The following is a 27,728-nucleotide window of genomic DNA, read 5'->3' as shown; positions in this document are numbered from 1 at the left end:
GGGAACAGATCAGGAAAATTTTCAAGATGTACCTCAAATCAGGCCCCTGATGCTCTCTTCAAGTGAGTAAAATCTGAAGGTTTAGGATGCATACAAATCTAATACTACAAGAAGAGCATGCACGAGGTCAATGCCCTCCTGCCTCGTGATACTGACAGGCCCCTACCAAAAGCAAGGCCATTGCTCAGTTCTAATGTCAGGTTGATGCTGTCGTCCGCGCAGCGGAGCTGCCGGACCCTTCAGTTTAAGGGAATCCTGAAGCGACCCAACAGGATGAGAGAAATTGGCGTCGCCCACGGGGCGGGGACGGGGGCGGGGCCGCGAGCGGGGGGAGGGGACGGGGGCGGGGCCGCGAGCGGGGGGAGGGGACGTGGGCGGGGCCGCGAGCGGGGCGGGCCCTGGGCTGTGGGCGGGGCCTGCGCCAGTGCCGGGGCCAGCCAGGCCCTCCGCCAGCGTCGTAAACTCTTCTGGGGCACAGCGGCGGAGCAGGTGAGAGAGCGGGCGGGGCTGGGGGCGCGCGGCCCAAGGCTCGAGCCCGCGGCGCTGGGGGCCGGGGGTGGATCTGGGACTTGAGGGCCCGGCCCTACCCTCCTCGTGCCCCAGTCACGGCGGTCGCGGCCCCTTCCCTTGCTCCAGGGCCGAGGCCCCTGAATGCACCGAGCTCGCGGCCTCTGCGGCCAGCGCGGGGGCGAAAGGGAGGGCGCCAGGGAAGCGGCGGTGAGGGGCCAACCCGGAACTGGGGCGTGGAAAGAGCGCGGCGACGACCGAGGCCTCTGGCCTCGTCCGGGCGCTCTCTGAGCCCGCTCCCTGCACCCTCCGGCCGCCAGAGCCCCCGCTGGGGGTGGGCGCGGTGCGATTTGTTAAAGGGCCAGAGTGCTTAAAGGGGCAGCGCACGTGGGTCTCGGTCAGGCATTTTCTTCTTCCCTCGTGCCTAGGACCTCGCTTGCGCCTAGTCCATTCGGTCACTGCTTTGCGGAGAGGAGTAGAGGGGGTCTTCCCCAGTGGATGAGGAGCAGGGCGCAGGGCTTGAAGATGGCCTTGGTTACTAGCGGTGTTTGGCTGTTTTATCAGGCATTTATAGCGGTGAGGAGACGCCCAGAAGCAAGCCTTTGAGCTGGAGGAATCCGAAAACAGAAGCTTGTCCCCACTCCGAATTTTACCGATGAAGAAGCTGAGTCCACAGAGCTAAGTGACTTTGCCCAAGGTCGCCCAGGTAGGATATAGCACAGCCAAGTTTAGAACCTGGTGTCGTGGCCTCTACTTCTGCTCCCCAAACCTTAGCTTTTTGCTAGTTAGATGAAAGGTTCAGCTATGGCTCTCCCTCTTAAAGATGTGAACTGTTAGTGAAGTGATGCATTCCTTTTTACAGAAGGAGGAACTAAAAGTATTCCATACAGAACAATTGCAAGTCAGTTTTAACTCAAAATAGACAGCCTGGGAAGCCAAGACTGTCCCCAGAATAATTTTGATCAGAGCAGACTCCACCTTTCTAATACCGATGCCCCTGATGACCACATAGTCCATTTTGTAGACACCTGAGCCCTCAAAGCTTCAGCCAAAACTTTTGGCAGTCATAAAAGACTCTGGATAAGCTGCTGCAGGTGTGTGAACCTCAGGTTCCCCTTTCTGTGCAGGTGGCCATGTGGGAACCTGAGAAACTAAATCAGCTGATTTGTTTTCTGAGCCTAGGTGGTGAAAGGTCCTCCTTTCTTCATTTCAACTGAGAGCTGGCCATCCAAATTGATGTATTTGGTCTCCAAGACAGGGGTAGGGTTGTGTTTCTGTGAAGACTGTTGTTGCAGGGTGCAACTGATGCTGTTTCAGATATGCTGTTTCAGATTTGGAGAAAGACTGTAACCTTTGGTGCCGGTATATAAGGTCTACAGTACAACATATTAGCATGTGGGAAATGAATGCCTGGTTCCTGAGGCTGCTGTTGACTGTGCCTGATGGCAGGAGCAGAGGATCATGCCTGTTACTCCTTTCCTCATCCCCTCTCCTGTTGCTGTCAGCTCTACTGCGCATGATTTGCCACATGAGAGACTTACCTTCCTTGGCTTCTCTTTGTTATTGGTGTTAAGGATGACAACATATCTTCTTTTAAGAGTTGGACATATACAATTAAAAAACCACTTTGTGCTATAGTTATCGGTTATCTTAAGAACTTCAGTAACACTTAAGTAGTTGTTATTATTGCTCTTTTACAGAAGGGGAAGCTGAGGTTTGGAGAGTTAAGCAGCTTGAGACTTGTGCCTATGAGCACCAGGATTTGAACATAATTGCCCATCTTGTCTTTATCTTTTTTGCACAGACATCTTCCCACATTCAAGACCCACTATGTCTCTGTGCTACTGCCCAGGAGGTCTCTGTGGGATCTCCATTACCAATTTACTGAGAAGCCAGTAAAAATAAATAAATTAAATTTTTATTTTTTTTTAAAGAAACCAAGGCTATGTGTGTAAGTCATGTGTGTGTTTTTAACTGTTGTTTTGAGTTTGAGAGACTTTTGTTGGGGACTGACAAGGCAACAAATGTTTCTGCAAGGGTTTCCACCTGTTTCCTAGCTGTAGCTCCTGGGGGAGGGGTATTGGGGCCCAGAGGTGGGCTGGCCCAGGAGGCCCTCTCCTCCCCAGTCTGGATCCTGTATACCTTGTATAATGTTGTACTCCAGGCTTGAAGATGGTATCACCACCATGCAAGGGTTTGGGGAAAAGGATAATTTCATGTCAGTCCTCAGGAAAGAGTAAACATCAGCAAGAAAGATCATTTTTTGTATCCTCTTTATTGACTGGGAGAATGATAGCTGGTGGTAGAGCAAAACCATTCACCTCCTGGCAGCAAAGTAAAAAGACCCAAGAAGGAGCTGCCAGGAGGTGAATGGTTTTGCTCTACCACCAGCTTCTGCCATGCTGTATTATATTTCTTTTTATAAGCTGATTATCTCTGATATTTGTTATAGTAACAGGAAACTGCCTTAACACTACTTGGAAAACCAGACTTGATGTGTGTGGAGAATATTTGAATATGTCCTTATTATTCTTACCAGTCTTACTAAAGGACACTTTCCCTTGCTGGGTCTTTTGAATTGGCCCAGAGAAGCAGTGCCATTTCTCCTCTATGGCCACACCCGGCCACACAGACTGCAGCTGAGGGAGAACAGACAGGGTCTGGGGGCTAGAGTTGGGTGTGAGGAACAGGAGGGACTTTACTGAGAGCTTTAAGGTGGCATGATTTAGGAGTGAAGGATTAAGGGACACATCTCTGCCCATAGCGAAGACACATGCCTTGTAAATATGAATATGCTCCCAGAGAGACCATATGGTGTGCAGTATGGGCTACCTGACCAGCGCCCCCCCCCCCCCACCCAGTCATTATGTGCGTGAGCTTCACAGGGCTGAGAGGGCAGATGAGGGCTCCTCCATGGGCAATTTGGAGACCTGCTTATAACTGTGGCTTGTGTCTGGGTTTGAGGCACAGCACTGCAAAAAAAGGCGGGGGGGGGACTGTGACTTTTGGTTATGGACATAGAACTTTAACTGATTTCTTCTGCCCCTCTGGACTTCCGTTTCCTTAACCGTAAAATAGGGTGCTGACTATGTGGCCTTTAAAATCCTTGCCCACTTTAACATCATCTATTGAAGTGTCCTTTCCTTAGACAGTGTTCACATTGCCAGAATGCAGGGGCCTGGGACTGGATGGAAATAGGATCTCTCCCTAGGGCCTGGCCTTTGTAGCTAGTTCATGTATCTGGTGGCTTAGCAAATTCTTGACTTTCCAAGAGGGACATAAATAGGCTTCCATAATCCTCCCTCATTGTCCCCTTTGTTTCATCTTCACTATAACTTCAATTTATTGAATACCCACTGTGCTCCAGACACTTTACACATTAGTCTTCACAATCATCTTGCAATGTATCCCTATTCTGCTTTTCACAGAAAACACCTGTCAAATCATCCTAGGCCACACGGCCAGTGAGTATATGGTTGAAATCACATAAGTACAAGTAGGTAACTCTGTCAGCCTCCAAAGAGACTGTGTTTGACCACTGGCTTGCTGCTTCTCACTAAAACAAAACAAACAAAAAATACCTTTCTGGGTCTAGTTGAGGCTGGTGTGCAAGGGGCTCCCTCTGCCACTTTCCTTCAAATTGCCCTTTTCCCAGGCAGGAAAGGAAAATTTCCCCAGGCATTTCTGAGAAAGAAAAGAGCCAGTGGAGGTTAATCTAGAGCCTGGGCCAGGGTTCAGGAGGCCCTTGCAAGGGTACCTGGAAGGGTAGGGCAGTACTTTGGGTCCTCCCTGGGACACAGGCCCCAGCTCTGGCTGAGGTCACCTCCCACTGTTGGGGGGAACCATCCACTTAAGTTGTGTGTGTCATGAACTGGGATGGACAGATGAATAGTCAGCTGGGGCCAAATACATAGTCAGGTGCTCAGGGTGATGAGAGAGGTGGGCAGGATTTCTCAGCATGTCATCTGACCTTAGGAACCCTTCTGTAGTCTAGAGGAAGATTGTGGGGGCTTTCTAGGAGTCATGGGAGTGCTGTGAAGTAGCCATGTGACCACAGAACGTGACCTGCTGGAAACCAGCGCTGCTCTGCTCTCTTTGACCGCCAGTGGGTATTATTCATTTGACCCTGCAGGGGGTGGGGGGACCAGGTGTCCAGGCTCCAAACCTTTCTCTGTAGCCCCAATATTTGTGGCAAGAGCAATAACTTGCAGTTTACTATTATTTTTCATGCGACATTGGGGTTTGCTATCCCATTTAAAAAACCTGTTTCCTAACCTGAGTCCATAGGCTTTGAATGTTAAAGTTAAACCTTTGCTTTTCTCTGGAATGAAAAGAGGAAATTGGGTCACTGGGTTTCCATAATAATTGCAGGAACTGCTGACACCAGCCGGCTGGGAAACTTCTCTGGGTCAGACTCCCTGGGTTTGGCTCATCAGTATTTTGATCCCATTCAGCTGTTCAATGGAAATGATCAGTGGCTTCTTTGGATGTTGTTGCTTCCTCATTCATGGCTGCCTTCAGCCACAGGCTTTTTTCTATCCCCATCAGCCACTGTGCATTTTCCCCAGGTACCCTGAGGGAACAGGGAGCAGGGAGTTGGAGACTGGAAAGCTGAGAGAGCTGGTTGCTCTCACTGATAGGATTTGACATCAGCACTGGAGAATTGCCCAGCCCCACCCCCACCTGGCTGTGAGTCAGGCTCCAGCAGGAATTCTGTGCGTCACTCTGATGTGGACACACATCCAGCAAGAGGTTGTTTATCTGTACACTGTTGGGTGGTGATTTTTACCTCCAAGGATTTCAGCGCCATCAGGCTTCAATGCGGACTTAGAAGCCTTGCAAAGCAGACTCTTAGCAATTCAAAAGAGAAGCAAAAGGAAAATATCCCAGCTGCTCTGTTTTTCTTCAGGAATCAGGTAATCAGGGGTGCTGGAGAGAAAATGTCATCCAGTCCAAGGAAGGGATTCAGAAAGGGGCAGGAGTGGAGGAAACCCTGTCTAAGTGTTGATGCTTGCTTGGTGTTTTCCTTTAGAAAATTAATAGCTTTTAAAAACTGCAGATGCCATCCATCTTTATTTTTAAAACTTTGAGAAATGCAGGAAAATATAAAATTAAAATTACCCACAATCCCACCAATCCAAAGATCACCACCTTTAACATTTTGTAATATCTTGCCATTCTTTCATAGATACACATTTTAAAAGAAAATTTAGATTATTATGTGCAGTTTTGTAAATTATTATTTTGTATTTTGTTAAATTTAACATTGCTTTTTAAAATGTTGTTTGAAGTAAGATTTTTAGTGGTTCTGTAATAGACCCCATAAGACGGATATGCTACTCTCCCCCGTACATATGGAAGATACACCTCAAGACCTCCAAAAGATGCCTGGAACCTCAGATAGTACCAAATCTTCCATATACTACGCTTTTTCTCTATACATACACATCTAGAATAAAGTTTAACTTATAAATTAGGCATAGAGATTAACTAATAATAATATAAAACAATCATAACAATATATTATAATAAAATTTATTTAAAACAAAGGAATTTTCCATGTAATGTTTTTGGACCACAGTTGATCATGGGTAACTGAAACCACAGAAAGTCAAGTTGCAGATAGGAAGGCCAGCTGTGTCTCAGTACAGGGTCAGATGTCTCATTCACTTAAGTAACTACAACACCCATTTTTTTGCATGAATCTTGCTGTTTTCTGAGAAGTAGCATTTCAGAATCTCAAGATATGAATATCTTTATAGCTTTTGATTTTTTCAGTTCAAAATGTCCCAGCGGTGTTTGACACCCAGTTTTTCCACAGCAGGCACTATTTGGGGCCTTTTTTGGATGTGAGCACTATGCTAGTCTGAGCACCTTCCATTCCTTTGCCTCCCCAGTTTTCTGGTCAGGCCCTCCATGTTTAGGGGAAAGGGCTGTTCATTCTTTTACTCCCTCATCCAGCAGTGGATTAGTGCTGAGCAGTGGGGACATGGAGGTTGTGGGTGAGGAGGTGTACCTGCCTTACTGAGCCAAGGCCCAGCCTGGTGATTAAACAGCGAGAACATCCCAGAGACTGTCTAATGGGCATAGTTGCTCAGGAACCATCCTAGAATGCAGAATCTCAGGCATTAGGATGGAGCTCCAAGATCTGCATTTTTTTGGGAGGGGGGGACTAGAGATTGGACCCAGGGGTACTTAGCCACTGAGCCATATTCTCAGCCCTTTTTTAATTTTTTTAAATTTTGAGACACAGGATTGCTAAGTTGCTTAGGGTCATCCTAAGTTGCTGAGGCTGGGCTTTTGAATTTGTGACTCTCTTGCCTCAGCCTCCCAAGCTACTGGAATTACAAGTGTGCATCACTGTGCCCAGCTGGAATCTGCATTTTTAATACACAACCTAGCAATAGTGTTGAAGAACCAGGAAACAGAATACCTGGGTCCAAGGGTACCTTGAATCAGTCACTTTTTATTTTCTTGTAGTGCTGGGAATGGAACCCAGGGCCTTGCACATGCCACACAAGCACTCTACTGCTGAGCTGTATCTCCAGACCAAATTGGTTGTGTGGCCCAGTGGTAGAGCACTTGCCTAGTTTGCCCAAGGCCCTAGGTTCAACTCTTAGTACTGCAAGAAGAAGAACAGTCACTTTTTAAACCTCTTTCCTCTTCTGTAAAATGGGAGATAATAGTGGCACCTAACTCCTGGGATTCTTGCATTTAGTGCCTACTAAGATGCCACCACTGCCCCCTCAGTGGCCATGACCATCTTTGAGAAATAGTGATCTTAAAGGGCAGCCTTTCTTAAATGCTTTTTGGTCCCTCAAGTGGTAGGAGCTCAAGAGAGGTGCCTCCTACCTATCACCCTCACCCCGAGCAGGCTAGGAGGGTTGTGATCACATTGTGCCCATGCTTTACCAATAAAAACCAGCTTTTCCCCCAATCACTTCTAAACACCAGACCTCTCCTGCCCTGCCTGCCTGGAGCTTGGGCCCTCTTCTTTCTTTGGCATAGCTTCAGGGCAGTTTTAAAAAATAATAAATGAAGGAAGGAATCTGCTTCAATAGAGTTGTTTCTGGTGAGGAGGCCATATGTATGAATTTCTTTGTGGACTCAAAAGCATAATTTTTGGTTTTCAAATGTTTCTTCCTAAAGAGCTGGTAGGTCCTGATGAGAGCAGACCTATATGCTGGTCAGCAACTATGGATGGTGAGGACAGTGTTCTTCTCTGTTCAGTGCAGTGTCACATGGAATGAGCATAGCCTTTCTTTAAGCTTACCCTCCCCAATGTGTCCTCAGATATCAGGGAAACTTGGGCAAAGTGCTTTCTAGGGAATATCTTAGCTCTTGGCAGCTGAATGGAGAAATGGAAATTGGAAGGACTTAGTCCTGTTTGATCCTAGGTGCCCTACCTTTTTGAGCCCACTCTTCTGTTAGCTCCCTTTGTCCTTCATAGAAGCACCTTTCCATTTCTCTTGAGCATTACCTCCAAGTCTTAGAACAGGCAGCCTCTGAACATTGTTACACTAGGGGGTCTGAAGAGCAAACTTGTCTGGTCCTCAGGGGCTGACTCTCTGGTGTTTGAGATACAAGGACTTCCAGATCTGCTCCTCGATTCACTATGAAGATGAATCACAGGCACCCTAGAGGCATGGGAAGAACACTAGGAGGGAGATTGTAATTTATTAATTCATACCCCAAACAAAACAGAAATGACATGCTAACAACGGATGAAAAGAGCCACTAACATCATCTCCCATCTAAGGCATCCATTTTGAATGTTATAATTTAGCTAGAGAGAATGCAACCAGCTGTTTGTTTTAGGTGCTCCCCCCCCCACACACTTTTAATATTGTTGCAGTGGTGGGATGGAACCCAGGGCCTTGTACATGCCAGGCAAATGCTCTACCAGTGAGCTGCGGCTCTAGCACTAGGTACTCTCTCTGAGTAAGAGAATTCACCAATCCTGGAGGGGGGATGTAAGGGGAACTACTGAGTCTAAGCAGGTGTTCATTTAGGGTGTATGTATAGAGGCTAAGCCTCACAAATGAGAGGACAACCTTAAAGTTTCTTCTAGAACCCACCTGATAGTTTCTCTCATTTTCATAGATGAAACAACTAAAAGGAAAGAACTACCCCAGGTCTCATGGTGAATTGGGGCTGTGAAGCTGTGTCCCCTCAAACTGGTTCCCAGCCAGGGCTTGGGGTCATAATACTCTCTTATGGCCTTGGGCTAAACCTAATCTTGGGGGATTCCAAGTGAAAGGGTGAGAGCCCCTGCCTTGGTAAGGCACCCAGGCCCTCCCTGGAATGGTCTACTCGACCAGGTACTTGCTATTGTCAGGATAGGTCCCATCTTAAATACTCACTTAAGTGGTTACCACTTTCTAGAATGACCATCTCCTTCCATCTCAGCCAGGCAAAATATTCCTAACCTGTGAGGCACACTTCCTGTTTCTCTTACTCCATGAAACCTGAGCCATCCAATGCTAATGGTTGACAGATTTTCTTAATTTAGCAGCCATGGTCCTTATTACCTCCCTCCTGGAACTTACTTTTCTTTCTTCTGTTCTTACTCCTGTTTTTCTGATAGACCTCAATGAGATCTTCAGAGGCTGAGGGGTTTATTGGCTGAAATCCCTGTGAGATCAATGGGGAGCCTTTGCAGTAGGCTTGAGCCAAGAAGGTAAACAGGCAGGTCATGCTTCATGCCTGTAACTGGGAAGGAGTTAAAGTTCCTATGAGAATACTCCAGGCTACAATGGCTATCTTCATAAAGAAAAAAAGTGGCAGCCACAGGCACTGCTAGAGAAATAAACCTGGCTGTCTGGGTGGAAGGACCATCTGAAATCCCATGAATTCCAGGGTGACTTGCCTGGAGATGAGCTTTCAGCAGAGTGGGGTTGACCATCCTTCCCACAGCAGAAGTTCAGCCCCAACAGTCTATGGGAGGTTACTGATGACTCAACAGATATCCCTGTTCAAGATGTCCCCAATGGGTTGTCCTGTGTCCTTCCCAGACCTGAAATGTGTGTGTGTGTGTGTGTGTGTGTGTTTGGCACTGCACTAGTTTTCATGGGGTTTTGCTGTGTTGGAACTCCATTTGGAACTGCACAATAGTCCTCGGGGCAGGCTTCCCTCCTCCGTGGTCTCTTTGGCATTGGTGCTCTTTGGGGTCCCACTATGGCCCTTCTACCCATACACTTGTTAGTGTGGGTGCACTTTCTCTTGTGGCTGTGGCTACCATTACTTAGTTCATGATTCTTCTACCCAGACCCTCAGACCCAGATGGGCCCTCAGTGAACTCTCTTTTTTAACCCACAGATACTCCATGGGTTCTGAAACAAATTCAGTCCTTCCTCTGAACCTTGCTTCTCCTGTCATTCCCAGCTTAGCCCAGTGTGGCAATCATCCTAGGTCCCATCCTTTATTTTATTCTCCATATCAGGTCCCTATATCAGATTACCACCTCATCCTTCAGTACTGTCCTCTTCCCTTTGCAGTCACTGGCCAGACTGAGGGACTTGTAAACACAGATCGGATCTGTCATGTGTCTTGACTGTCCCTAAAGAGACAGAGGCCTCCCCCACATGGCATAGGAGACCTTTCACACCACCGCATTCTGACCTGCCCTCTGCCCTTTGTGTCCTCTGCCCCACCTGGAAAATCTTCCAGCAAAATTTCTATCTTCTCTAGAAAACACTCCTGGTCTTTGAGATCTAGGCCCTTCTTTGTATTACCTTTTGACCAACATCTGGATGATACCATTTGTCACATTGGATGATTTTTGTTGATAGCACAAAAGTATCTCTTACTCATCTTTATATTCCCTGGGGTGCAAGCCTCCTCAGGCATTCTCACACTTGGCAGCGGCAGCCTCAGGCAGCCCTTGGGAGCTCCTATTCTATAGCAGTCATTTAACATACAGATCTCATGATGGGGAGGACCTGTGAATGGGTCTTCAGGCTGTCCCATCCACCACCTTAGCCCTCACTGCCTTTGCCTCACAGAGTGATACAGGATCCCTGTGCTCCTTTTCCAGGTGCTTCCTGAGGCAGGGCCATGCTCACATTCATGGCCTCTGACAGCGACGAAGAAGTATGCAATGAGCGGACATCCCTGATGTCAGCCGAGAGTCCTACACCGCGCTCCTGCCAGGAGGGCAGGCAGGGGCTGGAGGATGGAGAGAACACTGCCCAGTGGGTAGGTCCCACTAGCAGTTGGAGGTCTTAAAACAGGATCCTGGGGTTCCTAAACTCTATGGATTGGTATAGTTTGTATTTGAAATGTCCCCCGAAGCCCTGTCCCGTGTGTTAAGGGCTTAGTCCCCAGGATGGTTCTACTGGGAGGTGCGAGGACCTTTAGGAGGTGGAACCTAGTGGGAGGTCTTCAGGTACCTGGGGTGTGTTCTTACAGGGAGTAGTGGGACCCCAGCCTCTTCCTCTTCTCTTTCATGGCCTGGCCATGAGGTGGCCTGTTTTGTTCTGCTCTGTGCTTCTGCTTCCTCACTTCAGGCCCAAGGGAATAGGGTCAGTTGATCAAGAACTGGAACCTCTGAAACTGGGAGCACAAATAAACCTTTTCTCTTATAAGTTAATTTATCTTAGATGTGTATTAACAGAGACAGAAGCTAACATGATTGAAAAACAGACATTCCCCAACTGGAGAGAGGAGGGAGTAAATCTGAGAATTGGCCAAGGAAGTAGATTGTCCGCCATGGTGGATCTTGCATCTTTGAGGGATTTCTAAGTAGACTCTCCACATTCACAGTCTAAAATCAGCTGTGAAATGGCCTGGGTTATGCCCTCCGTCCCTGCCCCCTTAGATTTACCTTTCTAGTGCAGGTCACTGTTTCCATGGTAACATGAGAGTGAGTTTGGAAGCTAGAACAGGTAACACTGAAGCTTTAGGAAGGTAGGAGGGAAACTTATTTGGATAGGTGTGCAGCCAGACATGATATCCATGAGATGAATCTGCCTAAGTCACCATTGACTCTCCAGCTGGAGGTAGGTGGGCTGTACTGTCATCTTACCTGCAGCCGTGGGGTAGACTTGGGAGAATCATTTAGCTGTGCCATCTGCCTTTAATTAGGCAGAACATCTGAATCTGCCTAAATCCCTTTCTCTGTTTGCTCATTATTGTAATTAAAAACCTTTCTTTGTGGACTTTTTTTCTTACAGTCAGCTTTAATCCCTTTTGCTGAAATTTGAGCTCATTTCTCCACATTTTTCACGAGCACAGAGCCTGTTGTCCTGAATTCTGAGTGAAATCTCACCAGCTCAAGGTCACTGCTCAGCCTTTTCTTGCTATTTTCTTCTTTTATCTCCTGGAGTTTTTGTGCATTTTACTTGTTTGCGTTCCAGTCCTTCAACAGATCTCCTTCCCTTAGATAAACAACTAAATTAGAACTCTCTCTGCAAAGAACCAACACGAAGCAACTGTCCTTTTCTAATTTTGGTTTCATTTAACTCGTTCTTTTGCTGTTAACCTATTAACAAGGTAGCTAGTGGCCCTTAATTCCACAATTCCAAAACACTAATTCTTGCCAACCAGTTTCTGCCAGTGTGTGTCTGACAGGTATCCTTCCCTCCTTGCTGCTCGCTCATTTGAACTCTCCCACCTATCCAGAGCCCAGCTCTTCTAATTCAGAGCTACAGGTTTACTTCTTGATTTTGTGAGGCAAAAGTTCAAGGTAATTTCTTTCTCTACCAGTTCCTAGTGTCTTATTCACAACCTAAGAAAGTCCCCCTATGTGCTCCTTATTCTAATTGGTGATTTATCGATGGATAAATCACCTGGCCTGTCTCCTCCCAGGTTAGTATGACCATTTGAACAGAATTGAGGGGCATCCTGAGTCCTTGTACTTTGGTAGGGAAAATATCTTTTGATGGGTTCCAAATTCATTAGCTGTTGAGTTGTGGACCAGAGACTGCTCTTGTGTGGCAGTGGCAGCCGCCTCTTTATTTGTGCTGGTTAGTCCAACTCCATTTTTGCTTTACTATTGTCCTCCCAAATCTTTCATACATCCTAAAAATGCAACACTCCCACATCTAGATTAACAGCTCTTAAATTGCTGCTTACACCTAGAAAACAACATTCAGCTTCTCATTTCTGATTTCAAAATCCCTGCCCGACATCACCAGTTCATCATGTGGGGCAGGCACTCCATGGTCCTCAAGATGTGGTTTCCCACAGAGGAGCCAAGATAGCGAGGAGGACTGCGAGGAGGACCCTGACCACTATGACTGCAGCGGGGTCCCTGGACGGCCACCAGGCCTGGAGGAAGAGCTGACCCTCAAATATGGGGCGAAGCACGTTATCATGCTGTTTGTGCCTGTCACACTGTGCATGATTGTCGTGGTGGCTACCATCAAGTCCGTGCGCTTCTACACAGAGAAGAATGGACAGCTGTGAGTTGGGGGCCTGGGCAGCGTGGGGTGGAGTGGCAATAGAGTGGAGATGGGTTTGGGGTGGTTGTGGCTTCTCTTGGCCACTGCACCTGCAGCTGCATGCCATTGACAGTGAATAGTAGGGACAGAGGGCTACCTGTGTTCATTCCCCGACCCATTGCCTCCTGGCAGTGACTTGCTTGGGCATGCTTCTCGGTTTCCTTCTCTGTGTCGGGGTTTAATAATGGGGCTACCTGGAGAATTAAGCAAGTGAATAACATAGAAGGCAAGCTCTGGCCACATAGCACTGAGCTCCATGTTCCAAAACCCAAGTCTCTCTGTTCCCTTGGATATAAATTGAGGGTGTTAGATCAGATGATTTCTGAGCTTCCAGCCTGGAGAGGAAGATTTACAGGGCCCTTTGTTGATGGCAGTAAACTTGACACATACATGCAGATGTTGCAGCATAAACAGGATCTTCCCTTCTGACTTCCCTGTGCCCATCACTGTTCAGAGCCTTCTCTAAACATCTGGGGTTTTTAGTTGGAAACTTATTTGGGTTTGATTTTGGGTTTTCAAAAGAAAGGGAACGAAGCACCACCCTCAGGAAGCTTATACTTGTTGGGGACTCAGAGCAGCACAGGTGAAAAGCATTGAGAGGATTGGCCCAGCAGATGCTCCTGGAAGTCCAGGCTGGGAATAGCAGGTTCTTGTGCCCCACCAGGGCTCTAGTGGGTGGGGATGGGGGTACAGCCCTGGATAAGTTCTAGTCTGGGTGGAGCTGATGAAGAAGTGTGGATGTGAGACACCATTGGATCTGTAGGGACCAGGGCTGACAGAGAGAAGCACCTCCAGGAGGGATTTAATTTGGGTGGCAAGGAGAGGTGTTGATGCGGTCATCTAGTCCATGCTCCCTCTGCTCCAGACATGAAGCTGCAAGCCACAGGTACATGGTCAGGATTCTGGCAAAGGACCCAGCAGTCAGGGACTGCTCATGATGGTGGAAGCACTCCTGTCATGAGGGCTGTGCTGAAACAGTGTGGGGATGTCCAGGCACTCACAGTGGCTCTGAGCATCACTCAGGGTTGGGGGTGTTACAGAGAAGGCAGGAACCAAGACCACCAGCCTATTGCCTTCCCAGCATCTACACTCCCTTCACCGAGGACACTCCCTCAGTGGGCCAGCGCCTCCTCAACTCTGTGCTGAACACCCTCATCATGATCAGTGTCATCGTGGTCATGACCATCTTCCTGGTGGTGCTGTACAAGTACCGCTGCTACAAGGTGAGGCCCGTATACCCTCTGCCCGTATACCCTCTGCCCGTCTTTCCCTCCTCCTGTCTATCCTCTCCTCTCCATAGCACCTGCCCAATGGGGCTCACTGTACAGTAACATTTTTTGAGGGGTACTAGAAATTGAACATAGGGCCTCACAAATGCTAGAAGTCCTCTACCACTGAGCTACATCCCCAGCCCTCACAACAATCTTTTTCTAAAAAAACTTTTAGAGCCCTATGTTTTCTGGGAAATAGACTGATTCGGGCATTCTTTTCCACCCTACTCCTGTCTCCCACCATGGATTACCTAAAACTATTGTTTTTTAAACTTTCATGGGTACACTGATGCATACCTATAGTCCCAGCAGTTTGGAGGCTGAAGCAGAAGGATCACAAGTTTGAGGCCAGCCTCAGCAACTTAGAAAGACACTGTGTCAAAATTTTTTAAAGGGGTGGGGTATAGCTCAGTGGAGAGGTTCAATCCTAGTACTGCCAAAAATACAAAACAAAAACACACAAACTTTATTCCACTTACTGAGTTCCTCTTTTTAATGTTCCAAGTGTCAGTTCTCCCATTCAGAAGGTAATTTTGTTTTGTTTCTCCTCCTGAAGTTCTATTTTAGGTTTCCTTCACCCTGACACTTCCTCTCTGGGTTTATTTTTATTTTTCCATTTCCCTTTTGGACAGGGATGATCAGATACTATGCTGAGGCTTTCAGCTCTGGGAAGTGTTTGGGTTGGACCCACCTGCAGCCGCTGAGCAGCCCCTGGGAGTAGCTGAGTCATGCCTGGCCCCAATTGTGGGTAGCTCCTGTCCCCAAAGATGCTATAAGCTTTTAGACACTGGTTTTAGACTGAAAGCTGTACAACCCTAAAGATTGAAAGGAAGTTAAACTAGGCATTACCTAATTGAAAACTGCACACAAGCTTGGCCCATTGCTTCTTTTTTAGGCAGCTGCTGTTCATGGACCCCGGAGAGAGGAGAAGCAGAAAGACTGGGGTCTGAAGGGATGAGACAGGTGGTGCAGGCAGGGAGCCGAGCAGTCCCAGTGAGAGTGACATGGGCATGAGCCATGGAAAGGACTATCAGGAAATGCCCCTGAGCTGCAACTTATAGATAAATAACAGTTGTTTGTGTAAATGAGGCAGACCTTTAGTATTGAAGCAGGAAGGTCACAGGAATGGTGGGAAGAGGTAGAGGGCTGCTCATTTGGAGCAGAACATATGGCATGTGGGTAAACAAGCTAGAAACAGAATGGGGAGCATGGAATACTGGCCCTGTTATGGCCAGTAGATGTCAGGTGGCCAGGCCCAGAGACCACGAAGAAGTGGCTTAACCATCTTTCAGTAAGGTATTCTTGGAGATGTGACAGGAGATAATTGTGACCCATGTGGGCGGGTGGTAGTTGCAATAAAGAGTATGAACAAGTTCCCTCTTGACCTGGCATGCAGCAGGGCCTTGGTGGCCACTTTCTATCAGGTAGACCAGGTCCTGGGGTCCTGATGGACCAAGCTGCTAAGTGATGAGCTGGTCCTCAGAAATGAGACTGCAAGGAAGTGACACCACTGTACCACTGAGGACTAGCTGAGGATCTGGTTTAGGATCAGGCCCACCGTTGTTTTTGACCTCTCCATGCTGGGCCAACAGAAGATAGACCTATTTGTAGACCCTTGGGTAGGAGGGGACTTTCAAAAATAGTACCTCAAGGGGCTGGGGCTGTAGCTCAGTGGCAGAGTGCTTGCCTAGCATGTATGAAGCACTGGGTTCGATCCTTGGCACCACATAAAAATAAACAATGGTATGATGTCCACCTGTGACTACGAAAAAATTTTTTTTAAAAATAGTCCTTAGATAGGCCTGCCTGACCATTTAACGCTGAAATCACACCCCAGTGAGTCTTCTGTCACTTTTCCTACTGATCTTTTTTCCCCCTTAACCCTTATAACTACCTGTTAATATTGTGCCTATTCATTTATGTGATATTTGAATTTCCTTCATCCTAGAATATACTCATGAACAGAGACTTCATTGGTTCTCTCTCCAGAGCCTAGAATGGTGCCCGGCAAGTAGGAGATACTCAGCAAGTAGGAGATACTAAGAGAGTTAGTGCTGAAGTGTGGCGAGCACAAGGCTGAGGCTCATCTCCCTCAGACAACTGCAGGGTGACATAAGAAAGACCTCCTTCTCTGTAAGATGGCCACCTGACACTTTCCCACACATTCATGAAGTAGCCTATATAAAAAGGACACCTAGCCTAAGCAGCAGTCCTAGCAGCCTGGGGGTTTGTGGTCTGGGGAGCTTGGGAATCTCTTTTCATGGTCCTCCTATTTCTTTTGTATAGTTCATCCATGGCTGGTTGATCATGTCCTCTCTGATGTTGCTGTTCCTATTCACTTACATCTACCTCGGGTAAGTGGTAGTTGGTGAGCAGCAGGGTCCCTGGGGACCCCTCCCAGCATAAGTGGATATGAAAGACCTGAGTAGGGAAAGGTGGCTCTTGAGCTCCAGTTCTCCCCAGAATCAGCTCTTCCAAGAGCTTGCACAGACCTTGACAGAGGAGTAGGGCTCCAGTGTGGGCCACATCTTTCTGATTCCTGATTTAAACCATCATGGAGTGGCTCTGTGTTACCACCAAGAGGGACAGAAGCCCCTCAAATTTTACATTCCAATTTTGGCTAGGTCTGGATACTTATATAATTTAGTCCTTTGATTTGGTTTATTAGCCTCACCAGGGACACAAAGAACACTTCCCTGGGCTTTTTCCATAAGCAGAGCATCTTCTAAGTGGTGCCAGTGAACGTTTATATGAGCTATTCCAAGCATGAGTCATTGCTTTATTCCCCATCCTATTCCAGAAACAAATATTTTAAGTGCTTGGTTGTAGGACCAGTGGAACTGGGATATGGGAACATAGTAAATAAGACCCAGGTTGTCAAAACCTAGATTAGGACTTATGGCTGAGGAACAGAGGATGTTAACCATGCAGGATGTGACATCTCCACTGAGTTTCCCACCCCATGGCTCAACCTTGGTCCTGCAGAGAAGTGCTCAAGACCTACAATGTGGCCATGGACTACCCCACCCTCTTCCTGACTGTCTGGAACTTCGGGGCAGTAGGCATGGTGTGCATCCACTGGAAGGGCCCCCTGGTGCTGCAGCAGGCCTACCTCATCATGATCAGTGCCCTCATGGCCTTGGTATTCATCAAGTACCTCCCAGAGTGGTCTGCGTGGGTCATCCTGGGTGCCATCTCTGTGTATGGTAGGTGGAGGTGAGCCTGGCAGTGGGCAGGGGGTGATGCCTAGGACTGAGACACTCTCAATACTGCAGAAGAATGGCAGGTGCCGAAACGCTCAGACCCACCCTGAGGAGGCCTTGTAGGATACTCTTCTTTGTAAAATATCACGGTCCCTTGGACACATGTTGTTCTAACCAGTAGTCACCACACACCTTATTTTCATTCTTGTTCTCATGATTATTGAGCATGCCACTGTAAGCACTGGACACACTAAAAGCTCTGTTCCCAAGAATAACCCAAAGTACTTTGAATACCCTAACTACTCAAAATGCTAGCTGTTGTTTAATCAATATTAGTATGATTATTATTGCCAATATTGACATTCCCGTTTTAAGGCTAAGAAATTTAAGACTCAGCCAGGCATGGTGGTGCACGTCTGTAATGGCTCAGGAGCCTGAAACAGGAGGATCGCGAGTTCAAACCAGCCTCAGCAACAGCGAGCCACTAAGCAACTCAGTGAGACCCTGTCTCTAAATAAAATATAAAATAGGGCTAGGAATGTGGCTTAGTGGTTGAGTGCCCTTGAGTTCAATCCCTGGTCCCCCCTGCGAAAAAAAAAGAAAGAAATTTGAGACTCAGAAAAGTGAGACTTCCAAGCCTGTCCTCTGGGTCTCAGGTTCACAGCTCTTTCTTGTTTGGTTTACTGCTTTAGGCCCTGCTCTGGGATCCAGCCAGTACGAGATTCTAGATATGACCAGAAATTGATGAGGTTGGGTAGCTAGCCCAGGGGCAGTGAACATTCTGGCAGCTCTACCCTGGGGATCCTGGTGATAGAGAGCTAACTCCTCTCTGGGGCTTCTTGGGAATAAATGTCTTTTTTAACATGACAAGGACGTGTCTGTTTTCCCAGATCTTGTGGCTGTGTTATGTCCTAAAGGGCCACTGCGAATGCTGGTGGAAACTGCCCAGGAGAGGAATGAACCCATATTTCCTGCCTTGATATACTCATGTAAGTGGGCACCCATACCTCTGCTTGACCAAGGAATCAGCAGGCAACCTAAAGTGGGGATAGGGGCACTTGGCCTTGGCTTTCAGAGTTGACAAGAGACACTCTCTCCCTGACTGAAGGAGAGGATCCTGCCTTGGTGATAACAGGAAGCTGTGCACCTTCAAAGACCACAGTGGGCTTTATCTTGCTGTCACACAAGAAGCATCATGGGAAGTCAAAGCAGGAAGGGGAACTCTGTGGGGGCCTGGATCAGCCTGTGACTGCATCCCATTTATCACTCAGTGGTGGTGCGGGCCATGCTCTCAGGATCCTCTATAGCCCTGAAACCACCCCCTCAGCCTTTTAGGCTCCTGAGGAAAGACTTTGGAGAAGGATTTTTCAGGGTAGGGATCTGGGGGAAGGGAGCTTCTGTTTCTCCCTGGGCTTCCTTGACAGCAGCATGGCTCAGAAGTTAGTCATCTCTGAAGGAAAGGCACATAGAATCTCCCTTAACTTGGGGTTTAGGAATTTGTATTTATATGTGCATTCAACAAATGTCCCTAGTATTCATGAAGTCCCTACTTTATGGCTAGGCATTGAGGGTCTAGCAGGCCTGGAGCCTCATGGAGCTTATATCCCTGTGGTTTGTTGTCTATTGATGGTGGGGTGCTGCTCCCGACCCTCATAGGCAGCTGAACTTAAGGTCGCTCTTGTGAATTTCCAAGGACACCAAATAAAACACAGACACACACTTTACCTTTAAACAAGCTTCAGGACGGCTTCTCCGCTCTCGGCCTCAGGCTCCCCAAATGGGAGAGCAAGAGAGAGGCTGGCGAGAGAGAGCACATTTGGAAGTGGGCTTTTATTGGGGAGACCCTTATCTTAGAAATTTCCATCCAAAAGCCAGAAGGGGCAGGGTTACAAGGAACAGGGGAGTGTAATTCATACCAACATCTGAAGACACACCCTCAACTTCCTGAACTGGGACAACGCCCAGATCACTACTAGTGATGGTCAAAGCCTCTTGATTCAGGATGGAAGGTGTGAGTCATTCAGAGTGGCTCCCCACAGTGGGGCTTGTTTAAGTAAAAGCATGAATTTCTGGGGCCTGCAGGGTATCCTGAGAAACAATTTATAGAATGACTTCAGTACTAGATAATTTTGGCATGAATGAGGACCCAAGCTTGTAATGGAGAATTACCATCAGCATGGCCTGAAAACACATTCCAGGCATCTTCCAAGGAGAGCAGAGACCATGTATGGAAAGACTGAGACAGTGCTAATGCTGAGTGCTCCAGGGCTCTGGGGAGTCACCTGTGGATAGATGAAGTCCTTGCTCTACTAGAGCTTACATTCCAGGAAGGGAGCGGAACAGGAACAAAATAGATAAAAGTATAAGTCAGGAGGTAATGAGTGCTCTGTAGAAAAAGCAGGATAAGAGACTGAGGATTTGAGGAGCATAGGGTGATACTCCTTTACATAAGATGGTCAGGTGATATTTGACCAGACACTAGACTTGGGTAAAGGAGGGTACTGTATGGAAATCTGGGGGCCAGCGTCCCAGGTCAGAGGGACAGCAGCAAGTGCAAAAGTGCTAGATGGACATGGGCCAGGTGCTCAAGGAACACCCAGAGACCAGAGTAGCTGGAGCAGAGATAATGAAGGGGAGAGGGGAGGGTCCAGATCACTTTAATCCCTGAAGGCCACAGAGAGGACTTTGGCTCTTACTCATCAGTGATATGTAAAGGTTTTAGGCTGACCTGACTTGATATTTTAACAGGATCACACAGGTTGGTGTTGGAGAACACAGTGTTGGAGGGACAAGAGCAGAAGCAGGATCCAGTTTTGAGGGCTGAATGGATTGAATAACAACCCAGGAGAGAGGGGATGGGTTTTGGAAGTGGGGGCAGCAATATAGGCAGCAAGTTGTAGTAGGCTTCTGGAGATGTTTTGGAAGCAGAGTTGGTGAGGGTTATTAATAGGTAGGGTGTGTATGGTAGGCCAAAGAGAGTAAAGGATGATGTCATTGAACCTGATAAACCTCTGCTGAGAGGGAGCAGACCGGTAGCAGTTGCAGGAGTGCTGAAAGTTTGCTCTGGTGCATGTTGAGTGTGAGGCACTCGCTGGACCTCCCAGTGGAGAGTTGCAGACACAGAGTAGTTAAGTTCAGGGGACAGTGTCCAGGCCAGAGGGAGAGAGCACGATTTAGTTAGTCTCACGTGATCCAGCAGTCCCTCTTCTGGGTATGTCCCCAAGAGAACTGAGAGCAAGTTGTTGCCTATTAACCTGTAGTTACCCTACTATGCCAAAAAAGAACCAAAAGCAGTCTCTCCACTCTGGCCCGCTAATGAACTTTCGCTTCTTCCCCCTGCTCTTCCCAGTCTCACATAACCTCCATTCCATTCCATTCTTCTACAAGATTGACTTGATAGTTTCCATAAATGAGTGAGAACATTGGATATTTTATCTTTCTATCCCTGGCTTATTTCACTTAATATTATGACCTGTGGTCCACCTGTGTTGCTGTGCTGTAGTCCCAGACTTTTTTTGTTTGTTTGTTTGTTTTCTGATTCTTTTTATTTATTTATTATTATTTTGGTGACATGGTATTTCACTGTGTTGCACAGTCTGGTCTCAAATGCACAAGTTCAGGTGATCCTCCTGCCTCAGTCTCTCAAGTAGCTGGGACTGACTATAGGTGCACATCACCTGTGCAAAAAACCCTGGCTTGTTTTTTTTTTGTTGTTTTGTTTTTCTGTAAAGGAAGCTGTTGGCATTCTGATGGGAATTATATTGAATCTATAGATTGTTTAAATGACCATACTACTCAAAGCAATTTTGATTTTTTTTTTTATCCATGAACACAGGATATCTTTCCATTTTTTGGTGTCCCCTATAATTTTTCTCATCAGTGTTTTACAGTTTTCATTGTAGAGATATCTCACTTCCTTGGTTAAATTTATTCCAAAGTTTTTTTTTATAATTTTATAATTTTTTACAGTATAAAAAATGCCTTTATTTTTTCAGCATTATTGTGTGTAAAAGTGCTACAGTGTTTTTTTGTATGTTGATTTTTACATCCTACAACTTGACTGAATTTGTTTATAAGTTCTACAAGCATTTTTGATTAATAATTTAACTTTTTCTTTTCCAACTTGGATGCCTTGTATTTTTTTTCTTCATCTAATTGTTCTTGCTAAGACCAAAAGGAAAAGGAAGGAAATTTTGACACATGATACAACATGGATAAACCTTGAGGGCTTTCTGCACAATAATTAAATGAATGATAAAGACAAACATGTATGATCCTCTCATATGAGCTATTTAGAGTAGTCAAACACAGAGACAGTAGGATGACTGGCAGTGACAAGCCGCAGGAGAGGGTAAAGGAAAAATGTTTAATGGACATAGAGTTTCAGTTTTGCAAGATGGAAGCCTCCTGAAGATCGTTGCACAGCGATGTGAACTGTACATTTAGAAATAGTTAACATGTTAACATTTTCTGTTATATGGTTTTTGTTAAGACAGTTTTAAAAACAGCACAATTATTTTACCAAACTATTCACTGATGTTATTGTGAGGAGGGGTAAAAAAAAGACAAAAAATGATAGTCTGTCCACAGTTGGACAGTGAGTTGGTACCCCTCTCCCAGCAGCTTCTAATAGTGGAGCCTGAACAAATACCCAGAGATTAGAGAGCCTCATGCAGTTTTTCTAGGAACAGACTGACTCATTTCTCCCCAGGTGGGTGCAGCCACTGCTCAGCACTGCCTGAGGTGTGACCCTTTTCTCCTTCCCCTAGCCGCCATGGTGTGGACAGTGGGCATGGCAAAGCTGGACCCCTCCTCTCAGGGAGCCCTTCAGCTTCCCTACGACCCAGAGATGGGTGAGTTATGGGGGTGGGGGACTGACAGCCTCTCATCACTAGGGGGCAGCTCCATACCTGTACCCAGCTCTGTCTGGCCTGGCCTTTCCAGGAAGCAAAGTTCAGGGGTACAGAGCGATGTCATCTGAAAGCCAGCCCCCTAGGCACAGGCATCTCAGAGGTTGAACGAGGGTTGGCCCACCCATCCTGGGCTGCAGCCCCTTCTTCATTTCTGATGGTTGGGGCTGGCAGGGGAGGGGCAGAAAATCCTGAGATCAGCCATGGGTTTTTCTGGAACTTTGTTTCCAGGGCCTGGGGAACCTTCTGACTGGCTTTTGTTTCTCTCCTTTACCCCCACCTCATGACAATGACGGGCACACAGAAGAAGACTCCTATGACAGTTTTGGGGAGCCCTCATACCCTGAAGTCTTTGAACCCCACCTGCCTGGCTACCCCGGGGAGGAGCTGGAAGAAGAAGAGGAAAGTAAGGTGCCCGTATTCAGATGGTCTGCTCTAGCCATGGGCAGGGTGGAGGTGGGGCTCCCTGAAATCTGGGTGGAGGAGGGTATGAGAAAAGAAGCCCTTTACTCATCAAAGGTATCTATGAAAATCAAGGAGAAACTGCAAAGCCAAAGTCTCTCTCATTGCCAGGCCCTGGGCCTTTTCCATGCAGGCTAACCTGTATATTTGTCAGATGTGTTTCAAGTGTCCACTATGTATACCTGTGCTGTGCTGTGCTGTGCTAGGTGAGGCCCTGCTATGGTGGATCCCAGGGGCTAACAGGGCACAGGTGCTAATCATACTATAAAAGCCAATAAGGACTGAGGGAGACCAATGGGGTGCCAGGAGAGTGGAAGGCAGGTTTCCTGATGGTCATACAGTTCTATGAGGAGGTAACTTCTGAGCTCAGCTCCTGTGGGTGAGTCATAGCTGTAACTAGAAGAGGGGAGCACAGGGGGGCATTTCCCAGGGATCGGAGCCTGAGGCAGACAGCAGCATGTTGAGTTAGAGGAAGTGAGGACACGACACTGAGACTGGCAGTGCAGATGAGGTGGGGAGGCTGGCTGGGACCCAAAGGGCCTTCAAGATCAAGGCGGGAGTTCTCATCTATATCTCGGGAGCAGTGGGAGCCTTCAGGAGGATTTGAACTGTATGGGAGATTGACATGACTGGCGGAGTAGAGTAGTGGCCTGTGGAGACCTCTTTCTGGAAGCATATCCTTGGGTGGTTTGTAGGTCATCATCCTAACGTCTTGTGTGGAGGCAGATGGGTATGGGCTCTTGGGCTCAAAAGGTGGGTCATAGCAGGTGACAGTACTGCCACTACATTGGGCCACTGTGAGAGTTGGGGTAATAGCTTCCCCAGGCAGAGGCCAGTGTGGCTGGACATGAAGAGTTTGAGGATGGGCCTGGAGACATAGTGATGCAGCTCTTTTCTCAAGGGATTAAAGCAGTCGTTTGGTCCATATGCAGCTACAGACCCTGGCTGCATGCCAGGCAGAGCTGGAACAAGGAGCTGCTGTAGTATGACAAAGACTCTGCTCCCAGGAAGTGCCTGTGACCAATGCTACAAATTCAGGCATTCCCATGACCCTTTAGGTTCAAGAACTCACCAGAATAACTCACAGAATTCAGGAAAGTACTATACTTATAATATTATTTTAAGGGAAGCAAATCAGAGCTTGCCAAATGAAGAGACATAGAGGGGCAAGGTCTGGGAGGATCCTGAACCATGGTACTTTTGTGTCCCCTCCTGGTGGAACAGAGCATGTCACTTGCTTGGCACATGGATGTGTTCACCATGCTACAGTGTCCAGAGCTTTTATTAGCGTTTCTTATGGGGGCATGATGGAGTGAATCCTTGTCCTCGGAACTAAACCTCCATCTACAGCTACCATCCCCTTCCTAGAGGTCAGGCCCTAAGTTCCAATCCTCTGATCAGATGGTCTTTGTGGTGCAGCTCCCATCCTGAGTCATTTCATTATAGACTCAGGTGTGACTTAAGGGGATCATGAATTACAAAGAGGCTCCTATTACTTAGAAAATGCCAAGAACTTAGTCTCTTTTTCCCTCAGGAACCCATCAAACAGGCCAGTCAGATTCTTCAGCAGCATTTGTAAAGGTTCAGAAGAAAGCTCTGAAGCCTTCAGGGAGCGCCATGTCTCTATGTTACAGAGCCCGCAGGGAGCACTAGTAGACCTCATGGTAGGCCGAGGAAGACATGGGGTTTTGTCTTGACAATGGGGGACGGGGGGACTGTCAGGAAATTATAAACAAGAAAATCTAATGAACAGAGCTACATTCCTGACAGACTGGAGAAACTGGTGGCTACTTTTTGAGGCAGCCTGACCCCAACCCCAGTCTGCATGGCTGCTGCTGGAAGCCTAGTGAACTGGATTGTGCTGGGCAGGGACACTGATGCCTCTGGCCTCTGGTCCCCTTGTGCTGGGCAGAGCAGCTGGGTTTCCCTGACAGGTCTCAGCTTGCTTCCTGTTGAGGCTTCTGAGAGCTAAATGGGGCCACTTTCTCTTCCCCACACAGGGGGTGTGAAGCTTGGCCTGGGAGACTTCATCTTCTACAGTGTGCTGGTAGGCAAGGCGGCGGCCACAGGCAGCGGAGACTGGAATACCACACTGGCCTGTTTTGTCGCTATCCTTATTGTGAGTAGACTGGGTTTGTTCCTTAGGGAATTTCCAGCTACTGTCTTCTTTCTGAAGGGAAAAAGCAATGAGGGGATCTTGCAGGGCAGGGGCAGGGGACAAAATAAACCAGGGAAGTGTAGGTAGAACTCCTCTCTCATTCCAGAGCTGTGTAATTTCCCCTCCATGCCACTGGGTCACCATGAAACTCTAAATCCCAGGGGTCTCCTGGTACTGAGAATGGCCCCATTACCCTGAGCCACAACAGTGCAGTCTGGAGGCCCTTGTGGCCAGATGCACATACTAGGGGTGATCTCCTACATGTCATCTTCCTTTTAGATTAAATGGAGTGGAGTCTCTTGAGAGATACCTGCTCCATGTCCTGCCCCTTGATGAAAACCTTGAGTACCAGGGAGCCAGGCACAAGATTAAAGTTGCTCTAATGTTTGAGAAAGAGGTTCTTTCTGCCTACAAGCATATGTGTCAGGGATGGGATAACAGATCCCAGTCCTTCCTTCTGCCACACTGTCTGACCTGGATCCTGCTGTCCCCAGGGAGATGCCCGGTCTCCATCCTGGACACCTGGGGCAGAAACAGAAAGGGCCATCTCCATGCTTGCTTCCCAGGGATGGGTCACATGGCCTCTTTGGTCTCTTCGGTGTCAGTCACTGAGAGTCCTACTGGCATTTCAGTCATGGCTGTCAGTTCTCTAAAGGGAGGCCTCCTGCCATCCATGTCTGCTGTAGCCAAATGAGGGAGGCAGCTGGTCCTGGTAGAACAGCACCACCCCAGGAATCAGGAGGCCCACTTTCTGGCCCACTTGTTAACAAGACGGGCAGTGTGTCCTGTCTAGAGTGAGAACCCTGGCCCTCTGCACCTGGCAGAACTGTTGCACCATCAGGGAAAGACAGTGGTGTGTCCAGCACTGTTGCCTCACTAGTCTTCAAACATCTGAACCCAGGACTAGGCTAGCACTCTCTAACCTGCCCACGCTAGAGGGGTCACTACTGCACCCATTTGATGTCCTACAGGGTTTATGTCTCACCCTCCTGCTACTCGCCGTGTTCAAGAAAGCGCTGCCCGCCCTCCCCATCTCCATCACCTTTGGGCTCATCTTCTACTTCTCCACTGACAACCTGGTGCGCCCTTTCATGGACACCTTGGCCTCCCACCAGCTCTACATCTGACAGGGAGGACATGCAGCCACAGGGCTGGAAGCTGTAGGAAAACTTCACCAGATGCAGTTGTATAGTTTTACACTCTAGTGCCATATATTTTTAAGACTTTTCTTTCCTTAAAAAGAAGAAGAAGAAGAAGAAGAAAGTATTGTGTTTACTTTGTGACGAGGAAGCAAAGCAGCTCTTTGGTGCTAGCTGTTTTGTCACCAGACTGACTCGCCCATGTGAGCCCCTCGCCCTTGTGACACATGACAAGTTTATGCTCATGAACTGAGGGGATCACATGGAGTGGAACCAGGCCTGTAGAAGGACACCCATTCCCCATCCAGGTCTTGCAACCTCCAGGGGTCAGGAGGGGAGGTGTGCATTGGTGGGGGTCAGGAGTCCACGCTCAGGAAAAGTACTAAGCACCTGGTCACTCCAGCCAAGAAGAAAAGCCAGTTCCCTGTCAGGAATTTCCCAGTGCTTTGTGATATTATTTTATTATTTTTAGAAACTGAGTCCTGTTCTTGTTAGGGCAGTTACTGCTGGGAAGTGGCTTAATATTAATATCAATAAATAGATGTCTCCTGTTGGAATGTTGGGGTTTGGTCTGTTTTTAAGTGTCAGCCCCTCCCTCTCTCTGTCACCCAATCCTGGGGCAACGTGCTGGGGGCCCAGAAAGGAAGGATCTACCCTGTTAAGGGAAAAGCTTAACTGCCTCCTTTCTCTACACTCATTTCTCTACCTAGAAAGCTTTCTAGGCAGAGGAATTGTGAGAGCCTGAGGAAGACCTCATATACACTCCAAGGCAGTTGCCAAAATGCTGAGTGGTTTCTTTAGCAAATATCTGTCCTCAGCAGGAACCAGCATACTGGTGTCGAAAAGCCCTTTGCTCTGCATCAGGGCAGGCCAGAGCCCATGTTGAGACCCACGGTGGTGAGAGAGTGTCAGGTTGGCTGTGCCCTTTCCTCTGCATCAATCACAAGTTACAAAGAGCCTCAGAAATGCCTCAGGGAACCTGAGCTTGTTGGAGCCATGCAGAGCAGGCTACTGTCTTTCTAGGGCTGCTGAGAAAACACAGGTGTGCATTTAGAGTTCATACTGGTAGCGCCGGGTCCTCGTTCCAGAAATAACACGAATGCTGCAAAACTGGCTGTGTATTTTGAGAGGACCAAAAGAATCATGTATCTCAGTGTTTGACAGGAGCTTTCTTTCCCCTGGGCTGTTTGAGGAGGAGCAGAGGAAACCACAGTGACATGAAGGGAATTGAAGAACCAAATGCTGTTGGTGGTAGGGCCATGTTCCATGCTGGCAGCTGCAGGGACCAGAATAATGGCATCTTTTGCAAAAGCTAGAAGCAAGGAACAACTTAAGAGGGCAAGGATGGGCCTGGGAAGCTCCCAAGAAGTTAGTGGGGAAGAAGAATTCTGAAAAACCCATTACATTTTGTCAGTTATGGCAATGTTTATCTTCAAAAGAGTAGTTCCAGGGTGGGGTTTTCAGAGATGAGGCTGAATAAATGTTTTGATTTGAACAGCTGGAAGAGGCCTTTGTGAAAACCCTGGCTAGTAGTTGCTGTGTTGAGGCAACATTCAGAGTAAAAGCAGACGTGGAGGGCCTGTAGGAAAGTGGATTGACAGCAAGGGAGGGAGATGAGCACCATCACCGAAGGGC

The 27,728-nt window shown here is 47.7% G+C and overlaps 1 protein-coding gene across 2 annotated transcripts; it reads left to right on the top strand.

The window, feature by feature from the left end:
* Positions 1 to 414: 414 nt before the first annotated feature.
* Psen2 (presenilin 2) lies at positions 415 to 26,650 on the top strand. Of its 2 annotated transcripts, XM_076872853.1 has the most exons (12): positions 415 to 489; positions 1,072 to 1,213; positions 10,544 to 10,704; positions 12,697 to 12,911; positions 14,032 to 14,173; positions 16,508 to 16,575; positions 17,207 to 17,427; positions 18,315 to 18,413; positions 22,194 to 22,277; positions 22,639 to 22,740; positions 24,797 to 24,915; positions 25,926 to 26,650. In XM_076872853.1, the coding sequence occupies exons 3-12, from the start codon at positions 10,564 to 10,566 to the stop codon at positions 26,079 to 26,081; spliced, it is 1,347 nt and encodes a 448-aa protein (XP_076728968.1). In that variant the 5' UTR covers positions 415 to 489; positions 1,072 to 1,213; positions 10,544 to 10,563; the 3' UTR covers positions 26,082 to 26,650. The 2 variants fall into 2 exon arrangements, with proteins under 2 accessions (XP_076728968.1, XP_076728969.1); XM_076872854.1 differs by lacking the exon at positions 25,926 to 26,650 and having other exon boundaries at positions 22,639 to 22,745; positions 24,797 to 24,890.
* The last annotated feature ends 1,078 nt before the right edge of the window (positions 26,651 to 27,728 follow it).

Source organism: Callospermophilus lateralis, chromosome 13, assembly GCF_048772815.1.
Source record: "Callospermophilus lateralis isolate mCalLat2 chromosome 13, mCalLat2.hap1, whole genome shotgun sequence".
NCBI lineage: Eukaryota > Metazoa > Chordata > Mammalia > Rodentia > Sciuridae > Callospermophilus > Callospermophilus lateralis.
This window is presented reverse-complemented; position numbering and strand designations above follow the sequence as displayed.

Coding starts and splice junctions, on each gene's coding strand:
- Psen2 (XM_076872853.1), top strand. CDS start 10,564: ATGCTCACATTCATGGCCTCTGACAGCGACGAAGAAGTATGCAATGAG. Junction 12,912..14,031: donor ACAGAGAAGAATGGACAGCT/GTGAGTTGGGGG, acceptor TTGCCTTCCCAG/CATCTACACTCCCTTCACCG. Junction 14,174..16,507: donor ACAAGTACCGCTGCTACAAG/GTGAGGCCCGTA, acceptor TCTTTTGTATAG/TTCATCCATGGCTGGTTGAT.